This window comes from Sinohyriopsis cumingii, chromosome 4 (genome assembly GCF_028554795.1).
Source record: "Sinohyriopsis cumingii isolate HCF-2022 chromosome 4, ASM2855479v2, whole genome shotgun sequence".
NCBI classification, from domain to species: Eukaryota; Metazoa; Mollusca; class Bivalvia; order Unionida; family Unionidae; genus Sinohyriopsis; species Sinohyriopsis cumingii.
The window spans coordinates 17,928,460-17,951,479 of record NC_142964.1 but is presented as its reverse complement, the minus strand read 5'-3'; the positions used below and the strand labels follow the sequence as shown (position 1 = coordinate 17,951,479).

The 23,020-nt window shown below is 34.7% G+C and overlaps 1 protein-coding gene across 4 annotated transcripts in view; it reads left to right on the top strand.

Annotated features, from left to right (window-relative positions):
* The window catches only part of LOC149800703 (uncharacterized), a 99,584-nt gene extending 76,796 nt beyond the window's left edge, over positions 1-22,788 (top strand). For 3 of the 4 annotated variants that reach the window (XM_089954742.1, XM_089954743.1, XM_089954740.1), the window contains exons 2-3: positions 16,146-16,445; positions 19,571-22,788. In XM_089954742.1, the coding sequence (XP_089810868.1) occupies positions 16,380-16,445; positions 19,571-21,007 (1,503 nt within the window). In that variant the 5' untranslated portion in view covers positions 16,146-16,379 and the 3' untranslated portion in view covers positions 21,008-22,788. Of the gene's footprint in view, positions 1-1,972; positions 2,112-16,145; positions 16,446-19,570 lie in introns of those variants that run through there. The other variant, XM_089954741.1, reaches the window with a different exon arrangement.
* Positions 22,789-23,020: the final 232 nt, after the last annotated feature.

The window sequence follows — 23,020 nt, the reverse complement described above, 5'->3', positions numbered from 1 at the left end:
GAGTTGATGTCAGTCGCTAGTTGATTTATTTGCTTTGAATCAACTATTGTTTTAAGTTTCAAACAAATACTTGAGAGTAATCTTGTACTTGAACTTGAATCATAACCTTGACAGTCGAGTGTTTTAGCCCACCACTTCAGCGAAGAGCGAAAATATTGCCATTGTTCTCGTGCGTCAGTCTCGCCTTACATCGGGCCACCCGTCTGTAACAAAGCGCCCCCCCCCCCCACATATACACCACTTGGATGATTTTCGAAAAAACATTGTATGCTAAATGTGTAGTTAGTACAGATAAGAAATAAAATAAATTTCATTTTTCTCTAACTGATTTAATGGAAAACTTCATCAGTAAGTTGTCAAAAAGGGGAATTTCAAGAATATAGTTCGTCATCACTTCTCCTCCCACACCATTCGCATTTTCTTATTGAACCTATACATACTAAATTTGTTGGTAGGTGCCCAACAGGGTTTTACTATTTTCCTCTGACCAATTGGTTTCTGTGTTGTTTTTATAATCTTTCAAAACCTATGAAATGGGGTGTTTTGGGCATTTGTTTCTTTGAACTTCTACTTTGACACTGCTCAGAGGACTATTTCCATGGAGCTTGGTATCGTACCGCGTATTTTTGAAAATACAGCGATAATACTACTGTATACCGAAATTATCTTAGGGACCAACAATGTAAATTTCTGGGGGAGGAGCCTGGTTATTCGTTATTACTTTTCCGATTCTCATATAGCTGGAATAGATGTCTTGCTCTGATTTAAAGGAATCTAACACTATATTACACAAATTAAATTATTTTAAAAATAATTATCTCGAGGATAAAGAAATAAAAATTACTCGGCAGGAAAAACATCGTAGCCCCACCCCCCGACCCCTCCGCCGAAAATTAAATGGTCATTACCTTATAGTAGATGACTTACGCTATGTGGATGTTAATTGTCATTTGTCATCCAAAAACTGTACGTAAAGTTAGATAATTAAGCTTTGTGGATGTTATTTGTCATGTAATTTGTCATCTAAAAACTGTACGTTAAGTTAGATAATTAAGCTTACACAATAGCTGACACCCTGAAATAGACATTGTACTGACATTAAAAGGTTTGTTGCTAAAAATAGGAAATATTGACACCGAATCCTACAATTTACCAGTTACACTATTGATATAATAGGCAGGCAGGGAAAATTAGTGGGATGATAATAACACCCATGGCAAGATGTTTATCAGAGAGAGCCAGTAAACAGAGCACTCATACTCAGGAAGCGAGAAAATATTACGTAAAATTTCAAATAGAAAAAAATGCTCTGCTGAAAGTCCCACTCTTACCACGGAACGTATGTACTTAATACATAAACATACCCTAGTATTCAACGAAATAATATTACATTTTATATCTATTTTACTTATAAAATTTTCCAAAAGTTGCATTTGGACCGAATATCTTTCACAAAATTCCTGAGATGCGAGAGGTCGCGGGTTCGAATCCTGGTCGAGTCATACCAAGACTTATAAAAATGGTACTAGCAGCTGCCTCACTTGGCTCTCAGCATTATTAAGATATGACCCCAATTGTTAAAGCTAAGTTTAAAGGCCAAAACTCACATCTGCTAAGCATAACAGTGGCTCAACATACAAGCATAAATTAGTCAACTTCAATATTAAAACTGCAATCTCTTTTTATTTATTTACTGAGCATACACAAATTGATGGTAATCATAATTTTACAGATTTTTTTTAAAGTGGATCGTAACTTGTGCGGTTTAGTGTTGGAAACTAGCGAATGTGGCTTACACTCTACTGTGTATCAAACCTCCAAACTTTTGTAATGTTGTATATTAACTAGGGGCACCTGCTAGCTAATATCAATTCATTTCAAAGTGGTTGTTTTGGGGTCTTGAGTCAAAACTAATTATATACAAACATACACAGTTATTGTCATTGTAGGCTTAACGCCATTTTTCAGCATGACAGGCTATACATGGCGGCAAGTATATCTAGCGGAGGAAGAAACCGGTAAAATACCGAGAAAAACCACCTTTCCTACTCGCAAGCATTTTGACACACCGACCATGGCCACACCTGATACTCGAACCTACGTAGACAGAGGTAAGCTCTCAGTGATGTAAAGGCGAACGCTTTATACCACTCGGCCACCCGGGAAGTTGCCCGGCCTGCAGCCTCTATGGGTAGCTCTTATCACAGTCTGAATTACGTCCTGAATTCTAATAGGAAATCAGATAGGAGTAGAATTCTTAAACGTGATAGTGTGTATAGTTTGAATTACCTCATGAACTTCAAGCGTTCAACCCCTCCATTACGGTTGAATTAAAACACGTTAAATGAGTGCAGGCAACAATTCACATAACTAGCCGTAAGAAAATGAAATTAATTATCTCTGAGGACGGCCTAAATGCATAAACTAAAGGAGGACTGTGCTAGGATTGACCGATAAGGGCTAAGCGATGACCTGTTACACCTCTCTGGATTCAACTTTTTTGACCCAGATCTCGTGATAATATCCCTATTTACAGGTATTTATATACACACCACACACACACACTGTATGTTACGACTATATTTTTCCAAATAAAATTTGAGGTCTTGTAATGGCTTTCTGTTGTAAGCTTAAGATTTTAGCCTATCGGCCTAGTGTCGTGGCATCTTGGTGCTGGTCGACCTGAACCAGCATTTTAACCGGGGGGGGGGGGGGGGGGGGGCACAAAATTCAAGGTATGACCAAGCTTTCAGGTGACGTGAATATTGTTGTCAGGCTTATAATAATAATAACAATAATAACAATAATAATAATAATAATAATAATAATAATAATAATAATAATAATAATAATAAAAGAAGAAAGAACCAACTTTTGACATCAGCATCGATATTTGTTTCTTAATCGTAGTTATACAAAAAGAAATTTTTTGTATCATGCTATTGTTGTGTTTTCCTGATTTCATCTAACTGCTACAGAGTGAATAGGAAATCAGGGTTAAAATATAGTGTATATCCCATGACAGGACTAACTGCTACAGAGTGAATAGGAAACCAGGGTTAAAATATAGTGTATATCTCATGATAGGATTAACTGCAACAGAGTGAATAGGGAACCAGGGTTAAAATATAATGTATATCCCATGATATGACAACCTGCTACAGAAGGAATAGGGAACCAGGGTTACAGGGTTAAAATATAGTGTATATCATATGACAGGACAAAAAGACAGAGGAGTGCTTTTCGATTTTGTTCTTGTTATCGTTGTTGTTTGCTTGTTTGTTTCAAAAAGTAGTTATCGGTAAATACAAATATAGTCCAAATCTGAAGAACAAAATCGGGATGAGCTTATGAAGTATCATCGTCGGAAAATACCGCAATCACCGTCTGCACTCTTTGCATATTTCTGCCCTTTGTAATTTGATAACCTCTTGAAATGTGATTTCTGCATCATGGATTATGACTCACAAAACGCTCAACATAAATATGTACGTGCACGTACGACTCATTACTCAAATTTGAAAATCATTACTTGCGATATTATATTATATGTGTGAAATTGTTTAAGATACAGAAAACAAAGTAAGTAGTTACTTTTTAATTTTGTTGGTTCTATTTCAATTGTATGCACACTGTTTTTGATCTTTTCCCTTCTGCTTTCCTTATTTTTTTTCTTCATTCCTACTTTTATTTCATGTTTGAGTCATCGCTAAAAATGTGTTTCCCGACTCAATGTCCCTGAGTACAGTTCCTCAAGATATAGTGTCCTTATATCATGGGTTCTTCAGAATATAGTGTCTTTATACCCTGGGTTCAGAAGCGCTGCTCTTACCCAGTATATTTACAAGAACCTTGCACCGATTTGTACTGTAAATTATTGACATGACTCAATGGATGTTATATGACGCACTTGGCCTGTTATACAAATATGCCTATCAAGAGGGGCATCGCTTATACTTCAAAGTTGTCAGGGTAGATAGATGAAACTGATAGGCTTGTAAAATACCTGAATCAGAGATATAAGATTTGGGGATTTTTCAAAATTTATTTCATTCCAAGACGCTACTAAGGTATTTGGGAATACACAAGATAAAATATTGAACAAAGAACGACGAATCAACGGAAACATTGGAAAGTTTGAAGACAGACAAACAAAGACATATACCTACAATATATTGATGTATATTCTGTAGAAGGGGGGCAGACTACTGACATTTTGAGAAAATGATTGTACAGAATTTAGAAAAGCTTTTAAGTGTATAGTTGTTATCACAGTTCATTACGTTATACCAGTCTTCAACATTTGTTCTTTGGTAGTATTCATGGAACAGAAATAGTTTCTTCAACACTGTGCAAACTTTACATTTGAATTATAATGGAATTCATTGATCTGCACACAGGTCACACATATGATAACTTCTATCAACACTATTAAAAGGATCCAACCTCAACAGAACGATTATAATGAAAACATTTAAAATAGAGTGATTCTACAAGTCTGGGTGGTAGAAAGGTAATGTATCCTTCCTAACAATGTCTAAACGTAAGTTTTATCCACACTTATATGAGGCAAAAACCTCAATTTCCCATCGTTGCTTGAATGCATCTGTCTGATTGTTATTGTTCACAGACTGAGCTATACTGCTTTGTATTGACCAAATGACAGATTAATAGACTGAGCTGTAAAATTGACTGATTAAACAATTGATATACAAGACTGAGCTATATTCTATGACAGATCATACGACTGAGCTATATTCTATGACAGATCATACGACTGAGCTATATGCTATGACAGATCATACTACCGAGCTATATTATGTAACAGAACAAACGACTGAACTATATTATATGACAGATCATACGACTGAGTTATATTCTATGACAGATCATACGACTGAGCTATGTTCTATGACAGATCAAACGACTGAGCTATATTATGTAACAGATCATACGACTGAGCTATATTATGTAACAGACCATACGACTGAGCTATATTCTATGACAGATCATACGACTGAGCTATATTCTATGACAGATCATACGACTGAGCTATATTATGTAACAGAGCATACGACTGAGCTATATTATGTAACAGATCATACGACTGAGCTATATTATGTAACGGATCATACGACTGAGCTATATTATGTAACAGAGCATACGACTGAGCTATATTATGTAACAGAGCATACGACTGAGCTATATTATGTAACAGAGCATACGACTGAGCTATATTATGTAACAGATCATACGACTGAGCTATATTATGTAACAGATCATACGACTGAGCTATATTATGTAACGGATCATACGACTGAGCTATATTATGTAACAGAGCATACGACTGAGCTATATAGTCTTGTCTGAATTCACTATAATTCCAAATTAATGTTCCAGTCTAAGATATTATTGATGAGCACATTGTATTTACAGTGAATAATGATTTGAATAAATAATTCCACTCACATCAAAAACTGAACACAACAATAAGACTGATTCTGCTTCAAGATTTCAAGGCAAGAATGAGTAATTTTTCAAGTAAGCACTATAATGTAAGAAGCTAAGACACAAAAATAAAACAAGAATGATGGTCTAATGTTCATTTCTAGAACCTTCTAAGTTGTCAACGAGATTATGTCTGTTACGAAAATTGTAATAGAGAACATGGCACACTTAAGGTACACCGTGTTTTTCCATGGGAACATTCCAATATATTTGACTCAGATTAAAATAAACATGTTTAGCTCCATTCCTAATGATCCCACTATTTAATCTATACTCAAAGAGAAGTAGTAGCAATGTATTATGTTGTTTATAAAATCAATGTCCCTAGTCAGGTACACAGTCAATTAAAAAATATACACAACATATACTTATTAAGAAAAGTTAACAAATAATACAAATCATATATATATATATATATATATATATATATATATATATATATATATATATATATATATATATATATATATATATATATATTATTTTTTATTATCATTTTTTATTTATTTCCATAGATGACATATATTTCATGCCAAGAAAGCTTTAAAACATCATTGATTTTAAATGTACACTGGATGATTTGGCCATAATAAATGTGGGTACTAACATACATATATTCCAGTCATATACACTGGAGCAAAACCTGTGTCAATTGTCTCTCAAAAGTTATAAAAACTTGTTTTATGAAAACATTGAAATTATGTTGTTGTGTGTGATAGTTATCATTCTTTTATAAACTAGGTCATATTTTTTATTTTGGAATTAACACCACATTATTAATTTGTAATGTCATAATACTGAAACTGTTAAAGCTGTGTAAAGTTGCACAATCGCTCTCTCGTCACCTTAGATCGGATTTTATCTCCTGCTTACTCGAGCCAAAGACAAAAAGCACTACTTGAAGATAAACTTAGCTTTTCAACTCTTGACATAATCCTTATGCTTAGTTTGTTTGGATAACAGTTATAAATCCCATTTTCTTTTAGACACTATAAAGTAGACGGAATGACTAGATACCTGGTGTAAATCCCATTTTCTTTTAGACACTATAAAGTAGACGGAATGACCAGATACCTGGTGTAAATCCCATTTTCTTTTAGACACAAGAAAACGGAAGGAGTGACCAAACAAAATGGAAGACAATACATGTTAACACATTTTCTTGGAAGCTATATTCTGCACATACGTTGTTTTAGTGTACATACGTTGTTTTAGTGTACATACGTTACTTTAGTATCATTTTTGCTGCAGACATTTCTACGTAACTTTAAAAACGATCTACCATCCCAAGACTCTTTGCTAACTGTGAAAACTACGTACCGCGTGACAATAAATCCAGTTACCAAATTTGAGACTAACAGAGCACATGTCCCAGATTTGCTGTGAATAAGAAAGAAATGATCTCTATAACACTTTAAATCTGGCATAAACCTGCTTTCAAGTTTCAAAAACGGATTAAATGTTAAACCTAGACTCTGCAACGTAACAAAATATTACATGAAAATAATGATACATTTTATTCAGATATGATTATACCATCATAGCAAACTTTGGGATGAACAGCTTCTGAGAGTTTAATCCAAACTACAATATTCCATATATACGCATGATAAAGGAAACGCGCGTGTGTGTGTGTGTGCGTGTGCGTGCGCGTGTTGATATTCAACACTACCAGAATTTCCTGTGGGGAAAATTTTGTACTTGGGGAAATTAATCTTTGAGCGATTTACCCGGGTTAGGAAAAATGCAACTCTCCAATAAGTTTCCCCAGAGGACAAATATACTCAAGAGCAGAATTTTTAGGGGAAAGGTCCACTCTTGGGTCATTTTTCCGGAGGAAAAGTCCATTCTTGGACCATTTTATAAGGGAGAAAATCAGTTAGAGGGAATAACTACCCAGCGAAACCCGCCTCGTTGATCGAATTTTTTTATATTCACAATATTTCGAAATTTTTCAATTAGGAATGTGAGAGAGACCAGAGATTGAGAGACAGACAAACAAGCGTATGGAGAGAAAAACTGGTTCGACATTAAAAACGCCAGGAACATAATAAAATAGACTTTGATCAGTGAAGAAAAGATATCCATTTTCTTTGCGATTCATTGTGGTTTTAATATCAAAGCCTAGAAAATACTGTAATGATAATTGAGCCGTCTCAAGCATACACAGTTTTATGAATTAAACTAGATGTATTTGGCTAGACTGTATGGTAGGAAATCTTTCCTTGCATCGAAATGCACTGTGTACGGATTTTGTGTCTGACCTGTCATTGATTGCTATAATGGAGAAACATGAAACCGGACAGAACCTCGGTCAATTATAACCAGGATTTGCTGTGTCATATTTTGGTCGAAATAGCTATGGAATTCTTGACTTAGACAAGTATTTCGTTTCATTATACTGTAAACAGCTCACTTCAAAGGTCCGAGTCCGAATATTTTGTCACTCAAACATGCTGATATATATTATTTTATTGTTCCATACTTGAAAAATGATGTCATTCCAATGAAAATTCAATAGCTCGACAGGTAAATATTGTAAATAGCACAAATATTGCTCTGTTGCTTTTCTTGCCATTAATTATAGATATGATAGGTTTCTGTTTCGTCCTTAGTACCTTCCACGTGGTATAAATTGTTTATCAGGATCGCTGGTTTCAATCTAGCCGGTAATAACAATATTTCTAAATTTTATGTGGGCTCTAATCAATTTGTTGTACGTGATGGCCCATAAATCAAGTCCCTGTATATAATTACAGAGATTCAATGGAATACAGCTTCTTGTTTATCGGCATTATGGAACAAATCTGTATGATTTATGTGAAATAATTAGATCTTACGTACAGGTAATATTTTCTCAGTAGTGATTACTGGCATTTGAGTACAACCTATAATCAGCATCTATTATCACAAATATTAACAAAGTCATCACATCGCTCATGCAACACCCACGTTATACTTATTCAAGTGTGCAAAATGTCAGTCCAAAATGAATGACTTTATGTCCGTAAGAAAAATGTTGGCATTTCTAGAAAGAATGGTTCATCATAATGCTGTACAAATTTTGACCAACGGATAGAGAACTAAGTTTTACACAATGGTGTGTATGGAAAACCGTTTTCAATGTAGTTTTAGAACACAGTGGTGTGTTTGGAAAACCGTTTTCAATGTAGTTTTAGAACACAATGGTCTTAAAAATAGATGACGTTGTACAACTGTGTACATTATAAACAGTTTTTCTAGCAAGTCACGTGCACTCAGGTCACCCGTTAGTAGTCTCCCTTACTTATACCTCTTACTGCCGTATATATCTGATCATCTATAGAATTTACTAAAATATTTCAGTGATACTTTTTATGTCTACTTTAGACTGAGTTTTATCTCGCTTTCTGTTCTTACTAATAGATGACGTTTTTTTTCTTCTTCTCCTTACCAATAGATGACGATTAATAGATGACGATGTCATAGGCATCAATAGTGTAGTCACAGATCTTTAGCACTAAGCTAAATCAGTATAGTCACATATCTTTAGCACTTAGGTAACTTCAACTTGTGTAGAAAGACAACCCAAGAAGAAAAACCAAGCTCTGTAGTTAGGTATAAGGCAAGTGAAATTCAAAACAAGTCAGGTAAAGGTAAACTGTGACCTTTGATAAGCCATTTGTATACATCTGTGAATAATTCATTTAGTGGCGAGATTACGTGGATTACGCACAAAAGTTTGCGAAAGTGAACAGAAGCTGTTTTTCTGCACACATTGTTTGCAGATAAAATGCATTTTGTCAGTCTGATCAGCCTCGATAAGAATTCACAAAAAAAGTACGGAGGCCTAAAAAAGCCATCAGCAGTAGTCAATAATAAAAATAATGACGCAATTGAAAATGTATTTTGGTAATAATTATGCTATTGTACTTGTAGTTTAACGAGACATTTCTCAACTCCATACGTGATGACGATTCTCAAAGTGAACAATCTCAAATATTTTCATATTCTCTACTCGTATATCATTATTCACATAGTGTATGTATGTATGTATGTATGTATGTATGTATGTATCTATGTATCTATCTATCTATCTATCTATCTATCTATCAGGTAAAATCCTCTGGTCTCAAATTTAAATCTCTAACGGCTTTCTTTAGTATCATTGTAATGGGTTCAAGGTCGAATGTACAATGTGTAATTAAGTGGTCAGGTATTTCCCATTATGTTTCTTTCATACAAGAAAGTAGGTGGGAACCATCCACAAAATGCAAAGAATATTTTAATAATATGATGTCACAAGACATTAACTGTCACTGAAACACTGGCGGAAAAGCAAACGGGTCTTGATTGTAAGAGAGGTGTAGCATGTTTACTGTTGCATAAGAAATACACAATGTAAAGAACAAGAATATTCTGTACTGTCTTCAGTATTACACTATAGAGACTTATAGTACTGTCTTCAGTATTACACTATAGAGACTTATAGTACTGTCTTCAATATTACACTATAGAGACTTATAGTACTGTCTTCAATACTACACTATAGAGACTTATAGTACTGTCTTCAGTATTACACTATAGAGACTTATAGTACTGTCTTCAATACTACACTATAGAGACTTATAGTACTGTCTTCAGTATTACACTATAGAGACTTATAGTACTGTCTTCAGTATTACACTATAGAGACTTATAGTACTGTCTTCAGTATTACACTATAGAGACTTATAGTACTGTCTTCAATACTACACTATAGAGACTTATAGTACTGTCTTCAGTATTACACTATAGAGACTTATAGTACTGTCTTCAGTATTACACTATAGAGACTTATAGTACTGTCTTCAGTATTACACTATAGAGACTTATAGTACTGTCTTCAGTATTACACTATAGAGACTTATAGTACTGTCTTCAATATTACACTATAGAGACTTATAGTACTGTCTTCAGTATTACACTATAGAGACTTATAGTACTGTCTTCAGTATTACACGATAGATACATGCAGTACTGTCTTCAATATTACACTATAGAGACTTATAGTACTGTCTTCAATATTACACTATAGAGACTTATAGTACTGTCTTCAAAATTACACTATAGAGACTTATAGTACTGTCTTCAATATTACACTATAGAGACTTATAGTACTGTCTTCAGTATTACACGATAGATACATGCAGTACTGTCTTCAATATTACACTATAGAGACTTATAGTACTGTCTTCAATATTACACTATAGAGACTTATAGTACTGTCTTCAAAATTACACTATAGAGACTTATAGTACTGTCTTCAATATTACACTATAGAGACTTATAGTACTGTCTTCAATATTACACTATAGAGACTTATAGTACTGTCTTCAGTATTACATTATAGATACATGCAGTACTGTCTTCAATATTACACTATAGATACATGCAGTACTGTCTTCAATATTACACTATAGAGATTTATAGTACTGTCTTCAGTATTACACTATAGAGACTTATAGTACTGTCTTCAATATTACACTATAGAGACTTATAGTACTGTCTTCAGTATTACATTATAGATACATGCAGTACTGTCTTCAATATTACACTATAGATACATGCAGTACTGTCTTCAATATTACACTATAGAGATTTATAGTACTGTCTTCAGTATTACACTATAGAGACTTATAGTACTGTCTTCAATATTACACTATAGAGACTTATAGTACTGTCTTCAGTATTACATTATAGATACATGCAGTACTGTCTTCAATATTACACTATAGATACATGCAGTACTGTCTTCAATATTACACTATAGAGATTTATAGTACTGTCTTCAGTATTACACTATAGAGACTTATAGTACTGTCTTCAATATTACACTATAGAGACTTATAGTACTGTCTTCAGTATTACACTATAGAGACTTATAGTACTGTCTTCAAAATTACACTATAGAGACTTATAGTACTGTCTTCAATATTACACTATAGAGACTTATAGTACTGTCTTCAATACTACACTATAGAGACTTATAGTACTGTCTTCAATATTACACTATAGAGACTTATAGTACTGTCTTCAATATTACACTATAGAGACTTATAGTACTGTCTTCAGTCTTACACTATAGAGACTTATAGTACTGTCTTCAGTATTACACTATAGAGACTTATAGTACTGTCTTCAGTATTACACTATAGAAACTTATAGTACTGTCTTCAATACTACACTATAGAGACATGCAGTACGGTCTTCAATACTACACTGGAGACATGCAGTACTGTCTTCAATACTACACTATAGAGACTTATAGTACTGTCTTCAATATTACACTATAGAGACTTATAGTACTGTCTTCAATATTACACTATAGAGACTTATAGTACTGTCTTCAGTATTACACTATAGAGACTTATAGTACTGTCTTCAGTATTACACTATAGAGACTTATAGTACTGTCTTCAGTATTACACTATAGAAACTTATAGTACTGTCTTCAATACTACACTATAGAGACATGCAGTACGGTCTTCAATATTACACTATAGAGACTTATAGTACTGTCTTCAGTCTTACACTATAGAGACTTATAGTACTGTCTTCAATATTACACTATAGAGACTTATAGTACTGTCTTCTGTATTACACTATAGAGACTTATAGTACTGTCTTCAATATTACACTATAGAGACTTATAGTACTGTCTTCAGTATTACACTATAGAGACTTATAGTACTGTCTTCAATATTACACTATAGAGACTTATAGTACTGTCTTCAATACTACACTATAGAGACTTATAGTACTGTCTTCAATATTACACTATAGAGACTTATAGTACTGTCTTCAATATTACACTATAGACACTTATAGTACTGTCTTCAGTCTTACACTATAGAGACTTATAGTACTGTCTTCAGTATTACACTATAGAGACTTATAGTACTGTCTTCAATATTACACTATAGATACATGCAGTACTGTCTTCAATATTACACTATAGAGACTTATAGTACTGTCTTCAGTATTACACTATAGAGACTTATAGTACTGTCTTCAGTATTACACTATAGAGATTTATAGTACTGTCTTCAATATTACACTATGGATACATGCAGTACGGTCTTCAATACTACACTATGGAGACATGCAGTACTGTCTTCAGTACTACACTATGGAGACTTGCGCCATAAGCCACAATATGTAAGTGACTGAGATAACCACTGTCAATCTATTCATGCAGTTAGTCACCCTGATAATACCATGTTAAACATGTGACGAACATTGTCACTTGCAGTTTATCTGTAATCCCCCATTCCATTGGAAATAGCCCAAATTCATAGTTTGGAAACTATTTCAAATGCCATCTTATTGTTACTATTATTATTATTATTAGTAGTAGTAGTAGTAGTAGTAGTATTCATACTAAGCATTAAAAGAAAATGTTGTGGTAGTAATATTACTGGAAATTGCGACAAGTGTAACTTTCTGGTAATTAGCCAGATTACATTCACTTGTAAGCGATTGTGACCTCTTTATGAAAACATTCAGATCTAAAGGATATTGCGGTAACACACCTACTTTACATATTGGTGCTAATTGGCTCCATTCCAAGATCCAGCAAGAGGGAGGATAGAGTGCTTTCCCGTATAAATTAATGCTGGGCACATGGCAGTTCATGTAATTACCACAGAGGGACATATAAACATAAATAATATGCTAGAGTACATATCATTTGTAGCACATCGCCTCTGTCAAGTCAATATTTGTATAGGTGGCCCACGTAGACTATCAGGTACTCACTTATTTCGACTGCAAGAACAAACTTAAAGACCTAATAATGTTTCCTACCTTAAATATTTTCAACATGTTTTTTATGTTTTCCAATTTCATGGTGTTTGTTTTTTGTAATCATTCATTATATATGTTTTTTTATGTTATAGGCGTTGTCTAATGTTGTAAAGCGCTTAGAGCTTCTAAAGATTAGGCGCTATACAAAGTCCTCATTATTATTATTATTATTATTATTATTATTAAAACGCCTCCTTATATCCTGCGTTCTAACACATCTCATATCTTTGCAAATCACTACACTGTACGTCTAACTTACCTAGTGTTCAAATGTCGCGCACAAAATAATATAAAAAAACTGTTAATAAAAAAAAATTATTACTAAAATGCCACTAACATAAACATAATTAAATGTACAAATAAGTTTCAACTCCTTTCTCTAGTCGTCGCTTTTTCTACACACTGTACAATTATCTGCAGAAAACACGCATCGATGTATGCATGTATATATATCATAACGGCCGTCACTGATCGTGTTGAGCTAAACTTAGTTAAATAGGTACGATTAGTGACCATCCTATCATCCGACACACCTGATTGGACTACCTACTTCTATAGCCGCTCATATATCTCACCTATCAGTCAGCAATATTCTTAAACTTTGTGATTTTATTTTCCTCTATTGAATCACACTCTTGCCTTGCATGTATCATCTTCTCACCCACCAGCGGAAACATATCCTACAATTACAACAGTTTTCAACCCCACAAGCCAAATTCGAATCTATATCCATTTGTGCACAAATATAAGGTATATTTATGATATTTATCTAATGTTAAATATTTTTCATTATCTTTACACGGGTGTTAAGAAAGGACTGCTAATACTTGAAGATATAAAGATCAGAGAATTAAATTATCTACATGTCTACATGCGGTGAAAGGAGAGATGGGCAATAAGGGAAATGTAAACAAAAATAAGTCATTTGATATTACGTCTTTCTATCAACAGTCTCTCTCTCTCTCTCTCTCTCTCTCTCTCTCTCTCTCTCTCTCTCTCTCTCGTTTGATCAACATCGGGTTACAGATATGCATGAAGTTTGACTCTCAATCATGAGACTGTACTGACTGGAAGCGATCTGGTTACAGATATGCATGTAGTATGACCCAGTCGTGGACTGTACTGACTGGAAGCCATCGGGTTACAGATATGTATGCAACATGGCTCTGCTTAGGACTGTACTGACTGCAAGAAGACAAATATGAGAGCCTGCATTACAATCCATCTGTCTGTCTATCTATCTATCTATCTATCTATCTATCTGTGTCTGTCGATCGATCGATCGATCGATCGATCGAGAGAGAGAGAGAGAGAGAGAGAGAGAGAGAGAATTATAAATATACACCAGACAGAACGGAAAGTGATATCCCTGGATTCATATAGAAGAATGCTTGATAATAGTAGGCAGAATTATTATTTTAATACAAATAATACTATCATACAGGTTAGAGAATTTGTATTTCGTACTCTACGGAGATTCGAACCCAGGTCCGCTGCACACACGAGTCCATATTCCCACACCACGACTAAGCACGCATCACCAAACAATGATGTTACACAATCAGTGCTATATGCACTCGTGTGTAGCAGACACACTCGCATGACGACCTAGTAATTAATTATCATGTATTTACACAGTCATTCCGGATTCTTATGAAAGAAATCAAGGTATATATATATATATATATATATATATATATATATATATATATATATATATATATATATATATATATATATATATATATATATATATGTGTGTGTGTGTGTGTGTGTGTGTGTGTCCGACAGAATTAAGGAAAATGACCGTGTCTACCTTTAATTTATACGAAGAAAATGTCATAAAACGTGTAGATGTGGATAGTGTAGGAGCTCTGCAACACAGAAACTGGCTTCAACGAAGACTATGAATTTGTGAGAACATTTAAATTTTAATCTGAAATGCTTGCTACATGTTCAACTATATATCAGACTGATCTAACAAATCCTTATCACAGCACCCCTTTAGTTGCTTTTATATATTGGGAGATCGATCGTTGGTAAGATACACAGTAATATAATTGGGCCATGAAGCAGCTAACAAGTTAACAACAGTTCCTAATGTGATATTTTTTATTCATTTGGGTTTCTTTTTATTTATTTATTTATTTATTTATTTATTTATTTATTTATTTGTATAGTTAAAGTTCTCAGACGAAGAAATGGAAAAGTTTAAAAATCATCATGTACTGCATTTTGTAGTTACGCATGACTGTGAGTACGAAAATGCATGACTGAGTACTCAGAGTTTCAATTGCAAAAATAAATAAATCAAATAAACAAGGCAATGCTCTTATGGTAGTGAAATACTCGATGAAACTACTGGGAACGAGACAATAAAACATATAGACGTTAAGTCTATTTTGAGAACAATCAAGTTCGCTGATGTGGCGAGAAAGAAAAAAATATAACATAAACTAAGTGGTTGGAATGTGTCATTTTGCAGACCAAAAGAGCGTTGACGAGAAAATTAAACGTGACTGTATATGTACATATCGCAGCTATTGTGAACGAAATCAAAATGCTTAAATGATTTCTAAACAAAGAACTCCAACATTTTCTTCCGGATTTACTTTTCTGTTATGTACATTATAAATTATTTATCAACCTTTTTCTCGAACGTAAAGATCACAGTAAGTCATGAATAAATTCTTTTCAAAGGTTCTTATACACAGTTTAACATGACGAAGGTTGATATCATACAAGTATGCAATGAACAGATCTTTTAATCCAAAACGATCTTAAGGTTGTATTACAATTGTTTATTTTAGGGTCGTCTCAACAAACTTTGGCGTGACAATATAGAAGACTCCCGGCCCGTGGACATATGACAAGGGGATTTCTCGCTGGATTTTAATTTAAGAAGCATCCGTCCGGCCTGCGAAGTATTGATTCAGGATTATTACAGGAGTTTATGGAAGGATCTCTTCTGATGACTTCTGAAACTAGGAAAAATTAATTAGAATTCCTCCAACACCCGCAAAGGTTATCAACAAGACTTCACCATGAAACACCTAGAGACATATTTAGAAGAGTCAGTGTTCAAATGGGCCCGGACTGAGATGCAAAAGGTAATCTCTCTCTCTCTCTCTCTCTCTCTCTCTCTCTCTCTCTCTCTCTTTCTTTCTCTCTCTCTCTCTCTCTCTCTCTCCCGTTATGTATATCTAATTTGTAACATTTGTTCATTTTTCTTTTTGATTATATATTATATATATTTTTATTTTGTACTGCGCCTTGTCTGAATCTAGTTCACTATGTACTTGACCAGGGACATTTATTTTGTAAACAACATAGTGCATACTAGTATTTCTCTTAGAGCATAGGTTAAATATTCAGAACATTATATTTGGAGGTCAAAATATTTATTTTGGTCTGGGTCTAGACTTTATTCGTTTATAACTTTATATGTGCCGTTCATCCGAGATATATTATTGTGTCTTATTTATTTACATAATGTTGCTTACTTGACAAATTACTCATTCACGCCTTAACATCTTGAAAAACGTATGTGTTATTGTTCTATTCAGTTTTTCATTTGGATTGCTTTATTTATTAAAATTGTATTCACTGGAAATACAAAGTGCTTATCAATAAATATTCTCCGACAAAAATATTAATTTGGCATTTTAGTGAATTCCGAAAAGAACATTTTGGATTACTTTATTATTGTATTGTGATGCATCAAAATACTCTTAGCCCATTGCCACACCCCAGGCCACTACATGCATATGAACACATTCACAATACTTTACGTTCTTTTTAATGTTTACTTTGTACTTTAGGGAAATACATTATTTGTTAAATTTTTACAAAACTTGTTTGTTTGCGCTCTTTTCTGTCACTTAGTTTAAGACCATAGATTCGTAACTATATATATATATATATATATATATATATATATATATATATATATATATATATATATATATATATATATATATATATATATAGTCTTAAAAGAAAGGAAAATTGTTAGAAGACAGCGTCCTCTGTCTACACACAGTTTGAGATACCACACTTTGGCAGTTATGGACTTTATGGTTTTTTTTATCTCTCATATTCATATAATAAATGTTAGCTATATAGAACAATGTTGTGTCAGCACGCACAATTTAAATAGAACAGTTTGACCGACAATATTGGACATTCATACGTGAGCTATGGGAACAGTATCGGACAAGGATACATTTGTTTTGTTTGTTTGTTTTGCTTTTTGTTGTTTGGGATGGGGGTTGGGGTGTTAAGGAAGTTTAGTTATATCCTTTCTCCTTTCCTCGTTCTATGCATGCGGTTATGGGGATAAGGTTGATCGACCTAATCACGCAAAACAACAGTTTTGAAGCAAAATGTTTGTTCTAAAATTTCCCCCCCCAAAATTGATCACATTTGCTACTTGCCCTTCTCAAGCCAGATAGGGACATTCTAGTGCATGCGCACATTCATCCAACACAGTATATGTTTGATTCGACATTAAGTAGGGGGAGCTCACTAAAAATCTATCGCTTTGACATTTTGTATTTTAAGGTAAGCAGCTGAATTTATGAGTGACGCACATGCAATACAGATTTAATGCATGCTGTCGATAATGAAATGTTTAGGTTTGTTCAACGATCATAATTACATTAGCATGCTGTCGATAATGACAGATTTATTCAACGATCATAAATACATTAGCATGCTGTCGATAATGACATAGGTTTATTCAACGATCATAATTACATCAGCATGCTGTCGATAATGACATAGTTAGATTTATTCAACGATCATAATTACATCAGCATGCTGTCGATAATGACATGGGTTTATTCAACGATCATAATTACATTAGCATGCTGTCGATAATGATATAGGTTTATTCAATGATTATAATTACATCAGCATGCTGTCGATAATGACATAGGTTTATTCAACGATCATAATTACATTAGCATGCTGTCGATAATGACATGGGTTTATTCAACGATCATAATTACATCAGCATGCTGTCAATAATGACATAGTTTGGTTTATTCAATAATAATGACGTCCTTAGGCTTACATTAGCATGCTGTCGATAATGACATAGGTTTATTCAACGATCATAATTACATCAGCATGCTGTCGATAATGATATAGTTAGGTTTATTCACGATCATAATTACATCAGCGTACTGTCGATAATGACATAGGTTTATTCAACGATCATAATTACATTAGCATGCTGTCGATAATGACATAGTTAGATTTATTCAACGATCATAATTACATCAGCATGCTCTCGATAATGACATAGGTTTATTCAACGATCATAATTACATTAACATGCTGTCGATAATGACATGGTTAAATTTATTCAACAATAATGACGTCCTTAGGCTTACATTAGCATGCTGTCGATAATGACATAGGTTTATTCAACGATCATAATTACATTAACATGATGTCGATAATGCTATAGATAGGTTTATTCAACGATCATAATTGCATTAGCATGCTGTCGATAATGACATAGTTAGGTTTATTTAACGATCACAGTTACATTGGTAACGTACACCAGAACCTCTTGGGTGTGCAGATTCATCGGAGTCCACTGAATACTGTGGTTTGTGAAATTCCAAGTGATTGTTGACCTATGTTATCAAGTTACCGCTAGATGGCATGTTTGTCGTTGGATGGTACTGCTAACTATCGGGAAAATAAGGTCACAATGATGACAGACACTTTTGTATATACATTCAGGAAATGTTATGAGTGTGTTCACATTTGAACATTTGAAATCACCAGATGCACCATGTACATATAAAGAGAAATGGCATACGTGTGCTTTGGTAGTCCGTGTTGCCTCTCGATCTTTCCTACCCCTTATGGATTCATTGTGAAACAGATGTTGCAATTGTTACGTTACGTGAATACAAATAAATATGTCGATATTGTTACTACGTCGGGCCTTGCTTTTGGCGGTGTTGGTAGAGGGGTGGGGACATGTTTCTCAATCAAATGTTTTCAAATCTCCAGATAATATTTCTCAAGCTCTTTGGGGCTGGAAAGGTGTCCCACAATAATATAAGGTCCCCGTTCCTATCCCCGGGAATAAAATGGTCGGTCCCATATCTTTAATGTTCAAACGGCTAAAATCAATTTTATTAATTCAGGGGTATCTTTATCAAGATATAGTTAAAGTGTTGCTTGGAATAACCTATTCAACTCTTTCTTGCAGGAAACACTGATGGCGAGGTCATCATATGCTCGAATCGCTGGACTTCAGAGCGAGATCAGCCGAGTGACTGTCACGCGCGTTGCCGGAAGTGAACTCGAGTACAAGCGCGTGATCAACATGCATCGCAAGGATATGATTGTCAATGTGAACAATATTCGTCGTGAACAAGCGCAGATGAAAAAGTGTCTAGCTCGCTACTCGAAGAAATTAAGACAATCCAAAAAGGAGAGAGAAAAACGAGAAAGAGACCAAATGAGACGAGACAACGTAAGAAAACATTTGGAAGATTTGACCATGAGTATCCATTTTGACGGCCCAATACCTAGTAAAATATTATCTGAATCAGCAATACAAAGCGATCATGAGGATTCTCCTACGGACGAGTCATGTCCACTTCTCGGGGAAAAGCCTGTATATCTGCAAACTGGACATATAGACAGCCATGACGTCAAAGAGGAGAATGACGTAAATACCTCTACCCAAGAAAGTGAAGCAGACGATAAACAGCATGATAGGGAAAAACAAGAGCGCAAACGATCTGTGTATTCGCCAGTCTTGCCTGTGATCTCTGAAGATGAGAAAGAGAGAGAGGGAGAAGATTCCGAACAGGATGAGGAACGAGATGTTCCTAGAACTGAGAACAGTTCTGCTCCCGATTCCTCCAAGTCATTTGGAAACTTCTCAAACTCAGATCTCGCGCTATCAACAACACCTTTCAGGCCAGGCAGAACAAAGAAACCAGCCGTGTCCTTTTCCGACTTAATAAAGCTGCGCTATACCTCCAACACAAAGAAATTATTTGATCTTGTGCACATACTTGCTAGAAAACATGGAATTGAGGAACCAAAGACACATATCCCCGACCCACGGGACAGTGTAGTACTCCGAGGAAGTACTAACGAGGCTCTCTCAGACTCCGTGCGGCGAACCGCCTCTGTACTGTATGCCATGAAATATGGGTATGCCGTGGATCAGGCAGAGGAATTACCACCTTCTTCCTCCCCTACCAAACAGGGAGAAGTCGATAATGATTCTGACAAAGAGATTGAAGAGGATGCGGAACAACTTCATCAAATTAGCATTCAAAATGGGCAGCGTCGCTATTCCAGATCTCCACGCAACATAGAACTACCTGTCTTAATGCAGCCTGTGTCATCTGAAGTATCTCCTCGACCACCACGTAGAAATTCCACCTTGCCGCTCTTAGCCGAAAAGTACACCAGGATTCGTCAGACACAGCAGAACCAGCAAGATCAGACAGTAGACAGTGACTCTTCCCCAAGATACCTCTCAGTTCCAAAACCGTCGTCGTCCAAATCAACTAAATCCTTGCCACCAATACTGAGGCACGAAAATGAAAAGGGAAAGAACACTGTGTCCTGGACGCATGCCTTTGGGCTTTTAAAGGCCATACACAGTCTGGACGGGTTGACCTGACAGGCAGCTAAATACGCTGACATGGTGCCAGAAAATGAATTTTTTAACTACTCAGAATGGTCGTGATGAAAACGTTCCAATAACTGGGTGACCTGATAGACATTGTTAGGACGACGAAATTCGCGAAAGGGCTCATGTTAAGTTGAACAAAATTGTGAACCTTCGAAATGTTTATTTACTTGCTGCATGTGACAAGTCACCTTATGCCAGTGTAAAAATAATCTTGTACTGACATGATAACCAGTGTGTTTTGTAGACAGGACTTACAACAGATGTGGTTGAGTTATATTACCCGTCCTGTTCTGATGCAAGTGTATTTGAACAGCGACATTTATACTTTAAGACCTAGATCTGTGTTATTTTGCCATACAGATTCCAGAAAATATAGATGTTTGTATATGTAGAACAACTAAACCAGTGATTCGTCATGAAAAGTTCTGAAAGGAAATGGTACGACGATTCATTGCAGTTAAAATCGGGTATTATCAAATTCAACTTCCTCCTGGGCTATATCGATTTCCTAAATCACTGAACATTTTAAGTCTCTGAATGCAATTATCGTTCAGCTGTTTTACGGCTGTAATGTGAAGCCATGCAGCAGTGCGGATTTTACTATACTCAAACCAATTACTCTATTCTCTTCTATTTATAAATCTTGTATAAGGCTACTAGAACATTAAAAAAAATTAACAATCATAAGACCAGCGCTACTGAGGAATGATTAGACCACTCAAGATGAATTGGTACTTCATTATTGTTTCTGAAGAAAAAAAAAACATTTTCTCCGACTCAACATTGTAGATTGAAAATAGTCGTATAGTATTTAGATCATGTATCTGTCTCGACATTTAGAACTGCAATAAATTTACATCGGCGTCAACTGGCGATAACAGTTCCAATTACTTTATATTTTAAAAAAAAAACAAACAGCGGCATCAGCTGACGATATCAGTTCAAATTACTTTGTATTTATAAAATATTGGCATCAACTGGCGATATCAGTTCAAATTAATTTATATTTATAAAACATCGGCATCAGCTGGCAATAACAGTTCCAATTACTTTGTATTTATAAAACATCGGCATCAGCTGGCGATATCACTTCCAATTACTTTTGTATTTATAAAACTTACTAAAAAAGCAGCATTTAATAAGCACTATACTTGAATGCGGGCAATGGAAATATTTGCCTAACCCATCAATATTATTTGCAGCACAGGTGATGATTGTAAATCATCAAATGAACATCTACAGAGCTGTGGTAATGCCTAATGGTCTAGTGGGTTTGGTTCCTGTAAGTTTTGCACGGCTCAGATCCGCAAGAACTTGCAACCATTGTTACGACTCTATGGTCTTAAAGAAAGTAACAGAAACAAAGCAAATCCAATACGTTTAGTACAATTCAACAAATAATTTAATTCCCTAAGTTTTAAAATAAAACTGTTTAGAGGAACTTGCAGTATTGTGAATAAAATCCTAATTAATCCTAAAGGTTCTAGCACAAGCCCAAACATGTGCTGATGTACCAATAGTTTGAATGTGCCGAACTGCAAAGTCTTGCTGTATCACAATGATGTAAACAAGACTGTCTGAATGAACTAACAATAATCATAAAGTATGGTTGTTGTCCAAACAGTTACATGAGAATTTTGCAATTCCAAGGAATAATTTAAATAAATGATTCCTCTCAAGTTAAATCTTAACACAACCGTAAATACTTATGCACAATGACAAAAAAGTAACAACAGGAATGGCAATATGAATAAATAATTGGTCACTTATTTTGAAATATGTTTTTTTATATCCCCAATGCTCTATGAAGAGCACCATTTGAAGGATACGGTCTAACCTCTGTTGTCGTAATGGCCTTAATGTTCGTAAGGGTTTTAAAGGTCGGGTAAAACAGTCTTCGCTGTGAACTGTGTTCGAGTTTTTTAGTACCGGGGGACTAAAAATCATCTCGGGAGAAGAGAGATGTATCTTGAACTGCTGGGGAGGGAAATTAAGCAGCAA